The following is an 18,082-nucleotide window of genomic DNA, read 5'->3' as shown; positions in this document are numbered from 1 at the left end:
ATTTTTTTCTTTTGTTTTGTTAAGCCTTGTTAAGAAAGTCCAAACACAGGACCTCGGGTCTGGATCTGACATGGTTTTGGGCTGAATCTGAGCCAGTGGTGTTGTGGATAATGTCAAAGCTGATGAATTCTGAACACAGCAAAACCCCTTCAGATGTTGATCCACTATGCAATTCCATCTGGAAAGCATGTGACTGTAATAGCTTAATTTTTGAGCATTAGAATGATCCCAACCACACTGCCAATGCAGTAAAGACACCTGGATGGAAAAACATAATGGAGCACTATGAGTCACTGCATGGCATTGAAGTGATAATGCTAGAGATGGGAAGATGAGACTGGACATTATTATTATTATTATTATTATTATTTCAAACTTCCTTTCTTTCTGTCGCTCTCTCACGCACATTGATTGTCCCTTGTGGGCCCCCGTAGCAGTTGAATTGAGGTTTTTTAACAGTTCACGCAATGCATTGTGGGTAGGTCAGGAGTAGAGGGGACGCCATGTGCTTTTGAGGCAGAGGAGCCGCTGGAAGGAGACGTGTGTAATAAATTTGTCTGTTTTCTCAGAGAGAGGACCACCGGCTCCGTTTACCGTCGGCATGTTCTGCACCAGCCGCTGCCTCCGCACCGCGCTGCGAGCCGCAGCCAGCACGCATCGGTACGTAACAGGCGGAGTACACCTGTATCCGAGTGTCTGCGGCTTCAAGGGCAGAGAGCCGGCCACTGCTGCCGCTTAATTTGGATGGAGAACATGATGTTGTCTTTTTAATTCGTCTAAAGACAGACGATGCGCCTTGTCTGAGCACAGAAATGAGTTTAATGGTTTGCGGCTGTGTGCTAAGTAGGTTAGCCGGCGTTAAAGGTTCTCTCGCAGGCTTCAACTTGAACAACGTGACCAATTGAGTCCTGCTGTCCGACTAATGACACAAAACGCAGTATACCTTTATGGCTTCGTCTTAAAAAAATCTAAGAGAAGCATGGCTTTGACCTTTTTTTTTTTCTTACCTACACTGGTCAAATGGGACTTTTCTGGTATTTGACAGTAGTAAAAATACCCTGGATGATTTTTTAAAACATTTTTTATAGCTTGATAGGCTACATTACCCTGTTAAAACTGACTATAGAGCCACCACTGGGGGTTTTCGGGAATCTTGAGACTTTCAATGCCATGTGTGTAAAAGAGGCAGTTGTGTCTTAAAACAGACATGTCCAGACTGTCAGCTGGAGATTTTATGATGTAAGCCACCGTGGCTCGTCCTGGAGCGCTTCTCTCTCTTCATCCTTATCAGGACCTCTCAGCCAAAGCTGTAGTTTCCTCCAGTGTCGCCCTGGTTACATGGAGGCTGACTGCCCTTTGCACAACTATATTTTTTTTTTTTTTTTTTTTTTTTGTATTTATTTATTTTTTTTTGCCTGCAAGTACCCAGGGGTTTGTTTGGGTGTAAAGGGACTTAAATTTTGTAATCACAAGTAGAATGGGTAGCTTTGGGGCTGGGTTGTCCACATGCCTGACAATTTGTTGTAACCATCAGACACTATAAGTGCATCGTCTGTACGTCCCTCATCCAACTGGCCTCCATGCAATCAATGAAGAGCAACTGCTCAGCTGAGCTGTCCACGTCTGTCATTGTGAAATCTGAAGTCTGAGATGTTTGAGAAGGCATGAAGAACCACCATGCTGTCAGTTTTACTAACAGGACTGAGCTTCCTGCCCCCCTCTCCCCTCCACAGTGCATTTCTAGGTCTACATACTTTCTTTGATTACATGATTACAGTCCTGCATTCATAGATAGCGAGGTTGCTAAACAATGACGGGTAACAAAGAAGAAGATTGAGCTGATATATAACCTTTGTTATATAATGCAATTGTAACCTCAACAGGGAGGGTGTAACACAGAACGGGTAAATAAATTGCATCTGTGAGGGTTATAATTCAGTTGATATTATTATTGTACATTCTGCTTACATGAAACTTGATTGTGTTCCAAAGGTTTTCAAGTTGGATATTCGTGTTGCAGAGTGTGCCTTTGTAATAAACCTACAGTATTCCTGAAATCTGTCTTTACTGCCAGAATATAGTGGTTGATTTCTTAGCTCACAGGTACTTGCCGTAATGTCAGCCAGTGCTGCCCGCCCTAAGCGACTGCTCTGCATTCTTGTGCCATCTCGCATATAACATACAACAAATCTCTTCTTACTATTCTTACCAGGGATGCGTGACTCTCCAACCAAAGCTAGCCAGTACCTGCAGAATCCTGCCAAATCCTTTGTGGTGTGGTGTTTTTGTACAGCATTATTTGCTGATGCAAAACTGGAATTTCAGGGTTTTTTGCTTGCCAAATTACCATAATTTTGTTTGTGAGCTGTTAAACTGCAAAGCAATAAGCATAAAAGTGTCCTCCAGGTGAAATAAGAAAGCAAACCCATCTCATAGTAATAGCTACTGTCTTTACACAGTGAGAAGCTTGAGGGGTTATTTGGTGGTTTGCAAATTGAGACCATTAATTATGCATCATTTAGGCAGTCTGCACTCTAAATGTAAGAAGGATTGTTTTTGTAAAGCAGTAGACAAAGTCAAAATATGGCAGTGGATGATGCCAGGTGTGATCCACACCATACTGAATATGTGGATACAGTCTGCCGTTTAGCTAATCGGTTTTTCACTTTCCCAGGCAACAGCTTCAGCGGCAGACACCAGCCTTGTGTGCTCTCAGACTTCTGAAAACCAGTCCAGCCTCGTCTTCAGATGCCATCGCCACCCCTCCTCTAGATGGAGCCCCCAAACAGTATTCCCCCAAAATCCAGCAGCTTGTCAGTGACATAGCCAGCCTCACCTTGTTAGAGGTGTCCGATCTCAACGAACTCCTCAAGGTTTGTGGGAAACTTGAAACCACAGTGCACTTTGTCTGAGCTTCTTGCTGTCCGTTTGTGTTAAATGTTGAGTGATAACTTGTTTGTCTTTACCACAGAAAACTCTGAACATTGAGAGTGTCGGAATGATGCCGATGGGGGCGATGGCGACATTAGCTGCTCCTGCAGCTCAGGTATTGATAATTGTTTTTAAAGGGAAGTTCTGAAGACTGCCTTATAAATCATTAATGGCTTAAGTAGCAACATACATCATTATTGTTCTTTTTCAGATGTCTAGCTTAGGAATTTAAAGCCACTCATAGTTGATGTGGCCAACGGGGCTCTGTGCGCACAGTTAAATGACCTTGTTTGTGTTCCTTTTGCAACTAGGCTGCAGAGGAGGAGGCGGCACCAGTAAAGAAGGAGAAGACTCACTTTACAGTAAAGTTGACAGAATTGAAAGCTGCTGAAAAAGTAAAGCTTATAAAGGAAGTGAAAAACTGCATCCAGGGCTTGAATCTGGTGCAGGTAAGTCTCACTGTTGGAGCTATTTAAGCAGGCTCATTGTAGCTTTTGGCAAAAAGCAGTGTTAACAGGCCAGTGTTAGATTGTGAGATATAAAATGTTTATGAGATGACGCTTTGGAGGTAATAATATGCATATATTATTACATAATATTCTGCAAAATCAGTCAAATTTATTTTGTGAATCCGTTTAAGCTGCTTTGGTGCAAATGAAAATCTCACTGCTGGTAGCATAAAACAGTACGTGCAGTCCAGCTCATCCAGGATGACACATCCATTCGTGCTGTCATGAGAAGGTTTGCTATGTCTCCCAGCATGTTCTCAAGAGTGGTGCGGTGATGCAGGTGGGCTGTTACACAAGGAAGGCTGAACAGGGCTGTAGAAGGATATCAAGGGCATCAGTGTCTGCTCCTCTGAGCAAAGAATTGCCAGTCCTACTACATGACCTCCAGCAAGCTCGTCATGTGCATTCCTCTGACCAAACTGTCAGAGGGCATGAGGGTAGCATGGGTTGACGTCTTTTAGTGCAGAGGTCCCCAACCTTTTTTGCGCCACGGACCGGTTTATGCCCGACAATATTTTCACGGACCGGCCTTTAAGGTGTCGCGGATAAATACAACAAAATAAAACTAGTACCGGTACCGAAAAAAGAAGATTTATTCATAACACACGTGAAAAGACCCAGGAAAACTGAGTTAACGATCAAAACGATAACAAAATAACGCTGAAAACCGATAAAAACCCTGAAAACCATACATTTCACACCTGAGCCTGAACTCTCGCGACCCGGTACCAAACGACTCACGGACCGGTACCGGCCCGGGGGTTGGGGACCGCTGTTTTAGTGGGTCCTTTGCTCACAGAGTTTGTCTGTGGTGTTGGCTTTGCAGTGAACCTGTTGTCACTTTATTTGCACCAAAGTGGGTGAAATGCATTCCCAACAGTTTCTAACTTGACAGATTGATATGAATTTGTTGTATTGTGGTGATCAAGTGTTCCTAATTTCTTTCTTTTTATTGTGAGCAGTAACTACAAGCAAACATTGTGTATAGTGTAATTTGCTTTGTCTGCAGTGTTAAAGCTTCTCAAAGCACAAATTTGTTAATTTCACTAATTGTTTTTTTTCTCCGCCCTCTTTATTTGAAACAGGCTAAGAAACTAGTGGAGTCTCTTCCACAGGAAATCCGGGCCAACGTATCCAAAGAAGAGGCAGAGAAATTAAAAGCAGCCCTGGAGGCAGCAGGTGGCACCGTGGAGTTGGAGTAGATCTCGTCTGCCCTTATGCCCACTGTTCGCCATCATTTTACTACTCATGCACTTCATTTATTTCTTTTTATTTGTTTTTTTTGTTTTCTTTCCTCCCTTTTTTTTGTACGACAAAGACGTGGATCGTAAGAGAAATGGAAACAAATGCCTTCTGACATTATCGCCGTCCCCTTACAACGTCAGGTCGGGACGGCACAGCTGAGACTGAACTCTCCGGCACGCAGCCTTCGCAGATGTGCCGTCGCACTGTTTGGTGGTTCGCTTGTCTGATACACGTGTCACAAACAAGATAAGGAGATTGGTTGGATGCAGAGTAAAGCCTTTTTCAGACATGGGATGAATAACATTGCAGTAATGGCATTGTGTCAATCGGCCATTGATCACATTAATGTTCCTCTGGTTTCTATCTGACCTTCCTACGACAGACTGAGAGAACTTCTCTCTCTGTCATTGTTATAAAGAGCTGCATGTGCTGCGTGGTGTTGCAGAGAGAGCTGTACCCTGCCCCCCCCACATGCATGCTCTAAAAAGCTCTTCTGTATTAGGAAGAATGCTTGAATCATATTCCAAATTAGAAACGATGTAAACGTTTCTGCTTTTAATTGCATTCTCTTGTGAGCTGAGTAACTCGCCAAAGATGCATGCACAGTTGCTAGTGTTGAAATTTATTGCGTCCTACCTCCAGAGGCGTGATCAGGGTGCTGATGGACACGAAACCATTACCACACCAAGATCCTGTCAGATCAATGGGAAGGAGCGCATGTCTGAAAGAGGCTGAAGTCACTTTGTAATTCTTTGTGTTTAATCTTCTCACAAGGTTAAATCTTGTGGTTTCCAGGTTGATACAGATGACTGATGTTGAGGAGCACCAGATACTGTGTGTAGTTCAGAGAATGGCAGGGCTGAGTCCAGATAAATCTCATTGAAATGTTAATAATGTGATTAAAGTTGAAATAATTATTTTGCTCTTATGTGTTATTGGTCGTGTGGCTGAATTTACAGAAAACTTGATGAGATGTAATCAAGATTTCATGTGTGCTGTGTTGACTGAACATTTATAGTGGAACAGTGCATTTCACTAGATTATGCTTTACTGTGGTTGTCCACCAGAGGTCATAATAACGCTGGATAACAGCACTTACATGTCATTTTGTTTCTGAGTAAACCTTAGTGTTGAAATGAACAGAAATGAGTAGGTTTTCCTAAAAGAGGAAAAAAGCTTCAGTATCTGTGATGACGTATGATTTGGAGAGAAAGTAATTTACACTAACTGGACACTTAATTAGGTATACCTTCCTCTGAACCCCTTTTGCCTTTGGAACAAAAAACGGTTTTCATGAATCTGTGCAAACTCTACTTTTAGTTCCCTGCTCTTAGCTGGCATAAGTGGCAACCAGTGTGGTCTTGTGCTGCTGTAACCCATGTGCATCAAGGTCTGATTTGTTCACAGATGCTCTTCTGCATACCTTGGTTGTAACAAGTGGTTATTCAAATTATTGTTGCTGTCCTATCAGATGAAAGGAGACACTCATTCTCTTCTGACATCTCACACTGAGATGTCAGAAGAGACCTTAGAGATGGTCGTGTGAGAAAACCCCAGCAGATCAGCAGTTACTTAAGTACTCGGTCCAGCCCAGCTGTCATTACGAGCTATGTCACTTTCAAAGTCCTTTAAATCGGCTTTTCATTCTGCCCATTTTATGTCTACATGCATTTAGTTGCTGTAATTAGACAATCTTATTTTGTCTGCAACTACTTGGAAAACAGATTTAAAAAAGAAAAGAAAAAAAAAGTCAGCATGTAAAGAAGAAAAATTACAGTTATTTTAAAACTAGTGTTGGATTGCTTTTCCTCTTGGAGAATCTGTCTCTTCAAAGGGGTTTACATAAGGAACATAAACTGCTAACCCTGCACAAAATCACCTGCAGACTGCTGACTGTAAAAAGAAAAACCTGAAGAATATAAAATACCTGCTATCATGGCAGTATAATGTTAATATAACAGTTTTTTATAGTGTTTTTTCACAGTAGATATGTTGGCTAGTTGTTTTAATCAAGTAGTCTCAGTAATCTTTTGTGACTGAAGCATCAGGAAGGATTCAGGACCTGGGAACTGACGTGTTTTAGCACAAAGAGTGCAGAGGATAAACAGTGGAGTATTTCACTCCTGTTGGATTGGTGAATATTCTGGGCTTATTGATCCTTTTGGGCTCCTGTATCTGTCCAGGTGTTGAAGATTGCTCTTATATCTTTTCACTGGTGGAATATTCCACTTTTATCCTGGGTGGAAGCTTATCATTGGGGGAATACCATTAATGGGAAATCCCTAATGGTGAAACACCACTGGAAAGTAGAAGGATCGAGTGATTTCATTAACTCTGTTTCATTCCCTGATGAAGGTGTGTGTGCCAAATCATGATGGAGTTTTGCTTTTAGTTTTTTTAAGGCTAAACCTAAATGTAAATTTTAGTGCTTTGATAATTTAACATGTTTAGTTTTTATGTCAACACCCGGACTTAATCTATTGTGACACATCTAAATCTTAGAGAGAATACAGTCTGTTTTTACATCTGTCACAAGAACAAATGCAAAGCACAGATGGAGAGCAGGAAGAATGAAGACAGATGTGTACAGATGAAACATGAGAAAGAGCAACGCAACATAAGTGATTAAAAACTCTGTGAACAACATGTAAAAGAAATGGCTTGTCATCCAGTTTTCCTACAGTGAGGGGGGGAAAAACCCTTTAGTCCTGATGAGAGTCGTAGAAAATTGTCCTGGAGAATGAAAATGATACTTTGCTGTGTTAGTGATGATGGCTTCTGGCTGGGTCGTAGCATTGCAAGCCTTGCCTGGACTGCTGAAGGAATTCACCACATTAAATCAGTCACAGGTTTCATTTTAACTCACTTTATGATAAAAACAAAATCCAGCTGTATGCAATTTAATGCAGCAATTTAGCATAAAGCAGAGGGCAGCAGCATATCACTCTCCTACACTTCAAGTGACTGATGTCAGCCTACGGTCCACCAACTGCAAACATCCAGCATCAATGCAATATAACATCCACGTAGACCTAACTCCTAGTTTGTTCTTGTTATTTAATCTCAGTGTAACCTTAAAGATTTGGATTCATGTGCAGTAGATTAATGTCTGCAGTCTGACTTGATTGCAATCTCAACCGGTGTAGCTACAGCCAGCAGAAAATAATGGAGCAGGCCTGCAATAAATCCTATCAACATGAAGGTTAAGCCTGTTGTTCATTCAACTTCATTTTTATTCTGGACCTTGCAGTTATCGTTTTGCCCATCTCATTTATTTCACAGACGGTAGGCCAAATTGCAACCACCCCCAATCTGATCAAACAGCTCCCTGAAAGAGGCCCAGCAACAACAACTCATGTTAAAGCATTAGACAGAAACCTAAATCTCAGTTCTGACTATTGCTAGCTGTCATTACCCATGCCTGCCTGTGTCTGCTCACATCTTACCTTTGCTCCAACTTGGAGTGGGTATCCAGTTGCTGTTTGTATCATCTGTCATGAGTGCCCTTCCTCTGAGTCAGCCCAAGTGCTGCTGTGCCAGGCTGGTCATTCATAGCACTCATTTAAAATCATGTCATGTTCAACAACCCAGACGGTTGCAGTAGCTGTAGAAACTTTCAGAAAAGTATAAAAATAATAATGTTGCTGTGCATCACTGACCCATTGTTCAAAATGTTGTAACCTTGTAACCTTTTGTGCGTATGACCTGAAGTCTGAATGCTATAATTAGACAAATCTATCCTTGACAAATATTTGTTTAAACTTCGAAACCTTTGCTCCATGTCGGTGGGTCAGCATGCCACAATTTCAAAACTACAGCAGCGGTCAAGCCCGCTTACTATTTTTATATTGGTCACGTACACTTTCTCCCATGAACCAGCTGCACCCCTCTTCTTCTTGGCACACAAACATGGAGTAAGTACAGAGGGACACTCGTTATATTTGTCTGTCCACTGCTTCAAAAGAAACAAAAATACAGATTTACATTGAGATGACTCCCGTTGACTTTTAAGATGAATTGTGGCCATGCATCACTAGAAGTGCTGAGGGGAGAAACGATGAAAGGAGCACCCTCGGGCAAAGTTGTCCTTTGAGCCTCTGAGAAGTCGACCCTTTGGCTTTTTCCCCCTCTAGAGTTTGCCTCACTGACAGCATGCAGGAGAACCGTGTCTCTCGTTGGTATTTTGGTGGGGTCTCGTCCAGTGCAGCAGCCTGTGTAACCCATCCACTGGATTTGATAAAGGTAAATTATAGAGCTTATCGAATTTGAATTAACACCAGAGCACAATCCTTCCATTCGGCAGAGACAAAATAGATCCAGATAGGCCTCACTGATGTGTCTATTTTGGCTATTTTGGTTTTCTATTTACCTGCTGATGATAAAATTTGGAATAATGTGTTGTAGCAATATTCATTTTAGTAGTTTCTTAGAATTTCACTTGGCTGATGAGACTATTATGCAGCCAAATTGCCTTTATATTGGCAATCATTAGGCTTGCTTTGATTCCTTAAGGTGCTTTAAATGATAGTAACATTTGTAGTGTATGTTTAGTGGCACAGTTTTTTTTTATTTCTTGCAGCGATTATCCACTTATTGCATTGGTTTTCTTTAATTTAGGATGCAGACTGAAGGGTGCTGGTAATATTAGAGCGTGAGATATATTTTCAGACTAGATATTAACGGTTTTAAAGACAGGAACTTTACATATCTCTAAGGCCAATTCTCACTAAAAGTGCCACTGACTCTTAGTGCTGCTTCCTTATGGTTGCTTCCAGGTCCACTTGCAAACACAGCAGGAAGTGAGGATGAGGATGATTGGGATGACTCTTAACGTAGTGAGAAGAGAGGGTTTTCTGGCTCTCTACAGCGGGCTCACTGCTTCCCTCTGCCGGCAGGTCAAAAACAACACTCATTTCCATAAAACCTTTATCAGCCGTACACTCTTCCTCTCTTTGACATAGCTGTTTTTATTTATTCATTTGTCCAGATGACATATTCTTTGTCACGATTTGCCATTTACGAGACCGTCAGGGATAAGATGAAGAGAAAAAATAAAGGTCCTATGCCTTTCCACCAGAAAGTCCTCCTGGGTGCCTTTGGAGGTAAATGGTGCAAAATAGCTTACATTTTATTTAAAGATGTTGTTTTATTTTATACTTAAAATTTTATTTAAAGATGTTGTTTTTCCTTCATCAGGTTTTACAGGTGGTTTCATTGGGACCCCAACTGACCTGGTGAATGTAAGGTGAGATATAGTGTTTATGTCTTTGTATCTGTTTGCACTTCACATGTAGAATCAAATGCATTTTTGTGTTTCACTACATAAAAGTCATAGTTTGTATTTTATAGTTCAGTGCATCCACTACATTGCTACATTGGTCTAAATTTGCTGTCATTCCAGCCGTGAGATAAAAGTGATTAATTTTGTTGTCAAAATGCTTTAATAGTTATAATAATTCTATGAATATTTAATATACATTTAAATGGAGATTAAATTGAAACGGAATCTTGAAACATATTACTAATAAAAGCCTACATTTATTTTTAGTTTGTTCTGGTCCATTTAAGTGGCCGTTTTATTATCTTGAGCATTTAAAAAATGTTGTTTATAACTTTTGGAGTTTTGCGGTTTCTGTCCACCGGACATTTGTGCGAGTGCTTGATGACCAAAAAACAAACAATAATAGAAAAAGAAAAATACAAAAAAGTAACAAAGGATACACGAACACGGATCACTTCATTAGGTACACCTGTCCAACTGCTCATCACAAATATCTCATCAGCCAATTACATGAGAGGAACTCAGTGCATTTAGACATGTAGACGTGATCAAGATGACCTGCTGAAGTTCAAAGAGAACATCAAAGTGGGGAAGAAAGGCGACAGAAGCGACTCTGAAGGTGGTATGGTTGTTGCTGCCAGATAGGCTGGTCGGAGTATTTCAGGGCCTGTTGATCTTCAAGTGATTCATTGTATTGGATAGTTGCTACATAGGCCTTTACCAGAATTGCCTCAGTTGTGCCGACTGGGAGCTTGGGCTGTTTTACCCTGTGCTTCTTAGGTTATTCTTTGCCTTTGGAGGAGCCACACTAAACCAGAGTTCATAGAATGGTTAAAGACACTGCTTCCTGATGGTAAGGAATAATAACTGTCAAGGAAAGTTTCAGCAAGAGTGGATTGAGGTTGCGGAGAAAACAAAGGACATAACCTGACGGACAGTTGCCCTTTCTCTTTTGTGCGTCTGCTAAGTTTTACACAACCCCTTATTTATTTTGTTCTTAGTACTTGGGTACTTTTCTGTCTTTGTATTTCTCCTTACTGATTGCACAGATGTAACCATGTCCAGTGTATTCTATTTTGTGTTTTGATTGTTATGAAAATTGAAAATAAATAAAAGAAAAAAATGGGCAACAGAAGGTTGGAAAAATGTCTGGTCTGATGACTTTTTCTGCTTTGATATTTGGATAGTAGGGTCAGAATTTGTCATAAACAACAGGAAAACATTGATTCATCCCGGTATCATCATGCTGCTGCTTGTGGTGCAAACGTTGGGATCCTTATTACCAGCTGAGCATCATTTAAATGCCACAGGCAGCCTGAATATTGTTGCTGAACATGTCCAGCACGCACTGTATCAAAAAGGCCTCCAGGGCTCATTTGGGATGTGGTGGAACAGGAGATGCAGATCATAGATGTGCAGCTGACAAATCTGCAGCAACTGACATGATGCTATCTTGTCAATGCCATGAAGGCAGTTCTGAATGCAAAAGGGGTCAAACGTGGTACTATCTAACAAAGTGTCTATGAGTGTATATATATTTCTAAACACAAGTTAAGGGGTTAAGGGGTTTCTAACATAACATCCAAAGTAGGTACCTGTAGAAATGTTGTGAAGTGAAAGGAAGATAGCTGGGAAAAGTACAAACTACACAAGAAAAAAAGTTGTGGTGGCACAAAAGCCTTCCAATTTTAGATGGTCAATTTTCCCAGAGTGCAGAAGCAAGACAATCAGTGTTAAGGCTGCACGTGCTGACAGACAACCGGCTTTGAAATCTCTCATCTTTACAGAATGCAAAATGACATCAAGATGGCAGCAGAGTTCAGAAGAAAGTAAGTGCACGAAAAATGGGAATACATCCCGAATCATAATTACAGACAATTATAGTTCTTTCCAAATAATCATATTGTAAGATAGTTTTTTTCCCCTTTTTACAGTTATGCTCATGTGTTTGATGGGCTCTTACGTGTCTGTAAGGAAGGTAAAGTCCATAAAAGCTTCTATAGATTACGTACCATTAATTTTTATTTCCTTTGTATGTTCTGTCACAAGTTTAAAATCCACAATCCTTAAACTCAAGAGAACAAATACTGACTAAAGATTTCTTTACAATGTTCATCCTTTTGAAATGTGCTTTTTAGAGGGGCTGAGGAAACTGTTTTCTGGTGCTTCAATGGCTTCTTCGAGAGGTGCACTGGTGTCTATTGGACAGGTAAAGTCATAAACTGCCCTACAAGACAACAGTGACTGCAAATATAGTGAAACTGTGAATTTTTGAGCAGTAACAGCAAACTGTAAGACAGAACCATAATGGCCTTAATGTTATAATTTTTATGCCCAACAATTATTGCCATAAATAAATCTGTAATGGCTAAATATGCAGATAGTCAGCTGATTAAACTGTGTTTATTCAGTTTTTCTTAGCTTGTTATGTAGGGAAATATATTTTAGAGGCTACGCATAAAGTTCAATTAAAAAAATCTATACATTTAAATGTTGGTATTTTTTAAATTTTAAAATCAGTCACTATAATCCTAAAAATTATACTGCATGTAATTATCATGCAAAATGCCAAAATTCTGAATACTGCTCAGACCAATAAGTGCTGTCAAAGAAATTCCTTTTTCTCTGGCAAAGAGAAACTACCAGTTGGAGACAATCGTGATCACTAACGAGATGTTAACAGGCCTTGGTGTTGTTAAGTTAGTAAAAACATTGTAGGGCCTTCAGCGTCACTTATTAAGATTTAAGTGAGCGTGTGTAGATGTTTGAGCCTGTGTGTATACTTTTGACCCTGCATGGATTGGAGGAAATCCTAATAAATTAAAACTTGTGCATTCAATTCTTGTTTTTTTAACGTCTTTAAAGATCTATGCACAATCATTCCACCCTGGAGAAAGAAAACTTCAAAGAAATCATTAAAGGCCCTAAATCACCATGACATTTATGCCCATGTTGAGTACCCACGAACTTCTGACCACAACTGTATATCCACAATAGCTGTGTAGTTTGCTCTTGTTCTGTGGCAGGAAGGACACGAATTAGCCTGCAGCATTTAAACCAAAACTACATTTTGGGTTTTAGGTCTATTTCACTGATATTTTTAAAAGTATTTTCTTGGAAATTATACACTTCTTTAAAAAATAAAGAAACAAAACAGAAAGCCATAAATGCGAGCCAACTAACGCAGTACATGTGTGTTTTGCTGCAGCTCGCCTGCTACGACCAGTCCAAAGAGTTGGTTCTGGCTACTGGTTACTTGACTGACAACATCTTCACTCACTTCCTGGCGAGTGTGTTTGCAGTAAGTGACTCACGTCTGTCATAGCATAGCAAGACAAACATCACATGATTTTCTGAAAAAAGCCCTCTGTTCTTGCGCAGGGTGGCTCTGCTACAATCCTCTGTCAACCACTGGATGTTGTTAAAACAAGATTAATGAATTCAGAAGTTCAGTATGGGGTGAGTGTCTTTAAAATGACTTTTCCTGTTATCTGGTTTTGCAGGAGAGTTTGGCTTATTTAGGTCTCTGAGTTCTCCCGCCCTCATCAGTCTGATATTATGTATGTTTTATTCATTGGTTATGGGGAAAATGACACAGCTTGGCATGTCTCTTGTGTGTTTTGTCTCCTTGTTGCAGAGTGTGTCTCACTGCTTAACAGAAACAGCAAAGCTGGGGCCGAATGCGTTCTACAAGGTGGATGTCACATTCACGCAGACATGATGTTTTATACAGCTCTTTCTAATTATGTGCTGTAGTAACCTACAGAGTATTAAGACACTGAAATAGTGCTTTGATTTGTGTCCAGGGTCTTGTTCCTGCAGCTATCCGCCTCATCCCTCACACAGTCTTAACCTTCATATTCCTCGAGCAGCTGAAGCAGCATTTTGGTGAGATGGTCATTACCTGAGGGTGCCATAAGAAAGTTATCCTACGGCCACGGCTATTCCTCCATGCTGCACAGGTTGATCTCGACAAACTGAGCTGGGGTTGAGTGGAACCCTCAAAAGTCTGAGACGGAAAGAAAATCTTCATGCTACGTTTTTCCATCCATAACACATAATCAAAACAACTTGTGTAATAACACCCAAAGCTCCAGACAAAAACGTGGTGACGAAACGTGGTGTTTCTTAAAAATGGAGACGGTTTAAATTATTTAAATTCACCACTGTGCTACATCACTTGTCATGAACTGTGCAACTATAAATATCACCTAAGGTTATATAAGGCTAATAAAGTAATAAATGGATTTCCATTAAATTCAAAACTGTCTCTTGAATGAATATCCTGAACCTGACAAATGAATCTTCATGCTACAAAACCTCCAGTGCCCTCTGGGGGACAGTGTTACACTGAAAAACAGCCTGCCAATATATTTATATAAAGTGTATTTGTAATTATGCAGATTGTCAACGGATTTGGTTCAAGACAAGACTGTTTATTTTCATATTATGGAAGGAATGTGAGGGCGGGACAGTGGTGCAGTGGTTAGAACTTTCTCCACTGCCTGTGCAGAGTTTGCATGTTTTTCCCTATTCTGCCACTGATTTCCTGCCACAGTGCAAAAACAGGCATGCTAGGTTAATTGGTGATTCTACATTGTGAGCGCCTGTGATGGACTGGACCCTGCCTCTTGTGCTATGTCAGCTGATGGAAGAGGCCCCTTGGATCCATAGTGGGATTTGCTGGAGAAAATGATTAGAAAGAAAATCTGTGGCAGAAGCGTTACTTTTTCTCATTTTCATTAGTCAGGATTGAGAATATAGTGAGAAAATAAATGATGGGCTTTATGGAAAAGAAAACAAGGCTGATTCAATTGTGAAAACAAGCTTGTGAGACACTCCCTTGTCAGTAATTTGTGTCTTTATTTACTTCTCTCACTGCATGAGTGCAGTTATTGCTGGACACATCAGACATCCTGTCAGGCCTCTTTTAAAAAGGAATACTTAACCTCTTAGACAATTAGATTCACTTGAATTCATTATGACCGTGCTTTCATTAGACACTCAGCAGCTTTTTAAAACAGGAGGCCGGCAGATTCGTGTGAAGACAAACTTTTTGCTTAAAAAAAAAGACAGAGAGAAAAAAAAGTTGTGTGCCATGGTTCAGCAGCTGTATGTGGGTTTGTGGGTTCATGTTATTTAATATCGTTCCAGGTATTATTTTCCTGAGCATTATATTGTACAGCGATGCAAAATCCATCATGCTCAGCTTTACAAGACGAACTGATATCTTTTCCATGTCCTATGGTTTACTCACTGCCTGTATCAGTGTCAGAATTTGAGTGATGATTCTTGTCTTCGGGATCCAACAGCTCCATGCTTGATGCCTTTTCCATGATGTATAGTCAAACAAAAATCAGACAAACTTTCCTTAAAAAGTCACTGATATCACCAAGAGATTAATGTGTAAGTGAAATCAGCTCTTTTTGATGAAACTTTTATTTACTTATTTTTTGTGGTTAAAGGTTGAGTTTCAAATGGCTTATTCCTAACTGCTGCACGGGTTACACAACCCCGTTAAACCTGTGCAAAAAGTCATCTAATGGTGAGCCGGTTATTATGTGCGGTTGTCATGGTGCTTGACGAAAGAGCAGCTTGATGACATAGGTCAGTAATGATAGATAATGCACTGCATAAGAAGAGTACATCTGCTTCCTTTTTTAGTGTATATCCAGATTTACTTTGCTGTGTATGAAAGAATCAGACAGTTAAAATAAAATAAAAAATTATTAAAAAGAAGTGTAGGTGTTAATTTATAAAATATAACATTTTTTCTTTTATAATATTAATGTATGAATGTATTTCAGTATTATTTTATTTGCTTGCAAACAGTACTGAGCAGTTGTATAAGTTTTAGATAGCTTAGCCAGCTGCCTCAGGTCTCTAGAAGCACGCATTTCTCTTGGATGTTGAGCCTCCTGATTGATTTGCATTAAGAAAAATGCTAAATATAAAATTCAAAGAGATTAATAAAGACAATCAATCGATTATCCATTCATCCATCTGTCTTCTTCCTCTTCTCTCAACTGTTATGGGGCAAAAAAAGTGGAAAATTAAATATAAATAAATAAATAAATAGGGAAGCATATTAATAAAAAATTATCTATTTCTGTCACATTTTTAATTAAATTGAATGCTCTGATTTATTACACTTGTATTATTTTTATAAACTGATTCATTTAGAAATCATTTATTTTTTGTGGCATTTTCTGCCCTTCATCACTCTGAAGCCTCAGACGGCGGTTTGTGCTTGACATTTTCTCTTTATCAGGCACTCTATCGCTGGTAGAGACTGACCGCTGTGCCCGAAGACATCCACCGGGGATGCAGCTAATGATATCGATGATGATGCACACGCACACACGGACAGAAACACATATCGCTTTCTCGTCTTTCTCCGTTTACCTTTGTTTCTGGATGCGGACGAGGAAGAGATGTCAAAGTCTGGTTTGAAGCTGAGAACTGACAGACTGAATGTTTTGGAACGGTCCTGACAACAGAAACAGAATTTGAGATTTTACAGTGAGGTGAATTGTTATACCAGATGTTGCGGGTTCATATCTGAACACGAGGAGAAGTCATTTTCATCTTTGATTTTTACCCAACAGGATGCTCACTGTATATATGAACAAACAGGCTTGTTAAAAATATACATTTTTATATTTTATTATTTCTCATTGGTCAGTTTGTTGAAATAATAATCTCTTCTTCACACTGAGAAACTGGGCTTGTGCAGATATAAGTAAAGTAAGGGCACAGACAAGTCTTTTCCAAAACAGCATTAAGAAGGTTTCAGTTAATGTTCAGTTAGCATCCACGCAAAAACCCCCAAATCAAACTATACAACCCTGATAGTTATATTTCATGTTTAATTTCACTTTTTTTTTTCCAGATGTCAGTCTCAGAAGTTGTAACCTGTGAGTCAAAGTTTCAGGCTGTTATGTCTTTAAGATGCTGACAAATTGCAAAACTCTTCTGCAGCCTTTAAAGGAAAACACTGACCCTGACCTCATTCTCTGTAATTGTTTATTATTATTATCATACTAAAAAGTAACTCGAGATTATTTGTGTTTAAAACGTTTCTGGATCACAACATTTGTTGAAAAAAAAAAATAAAAAATCAACAAGCATGTTAAAACCGGGCATGATTTCATGTCTCTCATGTCAGCTCTGGTTGAATATATCCATACACCACAGTGCTGGCATGCAGCTGTTAACAATTTAATGCAATAAAGATTAATTTAATTGCATTACATTTTTGTGTGTGTAAGATCCAGCGGGATAGCAAACATCCAAGTAATTCATATGTGGCCTTGATTAAATTTGAAGTGGACATTTGCATGGAATAATGTGCAAAGCGCCTTGAGGCAACTGTTGTTGTGAATTGGCGCTATATAAATAAAACTGAATTGAATTAAAGTGTCTGGCTGCACTCTTTAAACAGCATGAAATTGAAATTAAATGCACTGGGTATGGCCAAGTAGGCCGGTTAGTCCAAAGCGTATGAGCTTTGCAGTTTGTTATACCTCTGCTGTTAAGCCTGGACCAGCTGCACTGTCACAGTTCAACAGTCTTTTAACATCTAAGAAACCAAAAAAAGCGCTTTTACATTTCATCTCACTGCCAGCTGTGGAAATCCCTTCTTTTCTAGTTTCTTCCCTCCTTTTATCTTACTGATCCATCAGAGTTTTCCTCAGCTTTCCTGGACTCTTACAAGGTAGTTGACAGTCCTCTGTTCTTCTTCTCTGCACTCAGCTGCCAGCTGCTTCAAATGTCAGATTCTTCCTCTCATGGGCGATGTCTGTTTTTCCACAGGCTGGTCAGCTCAGTCAGTGCAAGCAACAGTGTTAGACTTCAGTGAGGATGAAGGTGGGAAGACCTGCCAATTACCAAAGTGATCATCCAAACAGCTTAGCAACTGAAAAACACCAGGCCTGTGAAACTTTAGATTTCGCAGCATGTTTTTTAAGCAGTGTGACCGCAGACATAAGAGAAAAGCAAACCTATACGTACAAAAATGTTACACTCTGTTAATTTTCTTCTCCAAAATACAAATGCAAAATGACAGGGTTAAATCCAATATTTTCATCTGGACCCCTGGTTCTTTGTAGTATAC

General features: G+C 39.8%; 2 protein-coding genes across 2 annotated transcripts; both read left to right on the top strand.

Annotated features, from left to right (window-relative positions):
• Nucleotides 1–466: 466 nt before the first annotated feature.
• mrpl12 (mitochondrial ribosomal protein L12) lies at nt 467–5,602 on the top strand. The gene is made up of 5 exons (XM_084925757.1): nt 467–660; nt 2,675–2,873; nt 2,972–3,046; nt 3,243–3,380; nt 4,526–5,602. The coding sequence occupies exons 1-5, from the start codon at nt 602–604 to the stop codon at nt 4,640–4,642; spliced, it is 588 nt and encodes a 195-aa protein (XP_084781883.1). The 5' UTR covers nt 467–601; the 3' UTR covers nt 4,643–5,602.
• Nucleotides 5,603–5,700: 98 nt separating this feature from the next.
• Nucleotides 5,701–14,213, top strand: slc25a10a (solute carrier family 25 member 10a). The gene is made up of 11 exons (XM_084925756.1): nt 5,701–8,927; nt 9,461–9,580; nt 9,673–9,787; nt 9,882–9,930; nt 11,754–11,795; nt 11,901–11,944; nt 12,105–12,175; nt 13,175–13,267; nt 13,348–13,425; nt 13,604–13,660; nt 13,773–14,213. The coding sequence occupies exons 1-11, from the start codon at nt 8,838–8,840 to the stop codon at nt 13,872–13,874; spliced, it is 861 nt and encodes a 286-aa protein (XP_084781882.1). The 5' UTR covers nt 5,701–8,837; the 3' UTR covers nt 13,875–14,213.
• Nucleotides 14,214–18,082: the final 3,869 nt, after the last annotated feature.

Source organism: Perissodus microlepis, chromosome 4, assembly GCF_051167445.1.
Source record: "Perissodus microlepis isolate ML-2025 ecotype Zambia chromosome 4, ASM5116744v1, whole genome shotgun sequence".
In the NCBI taxonomy this organism is placed as follows: Eukaryota; Metazoa; Chordata; class Actinopteri; order Cichliformes; family Cichlidae; genus Perissodus; species Perissodus microlepis.
This window is presented reverse-complemented; position numbering and strand designations above follow the sequence as displayed.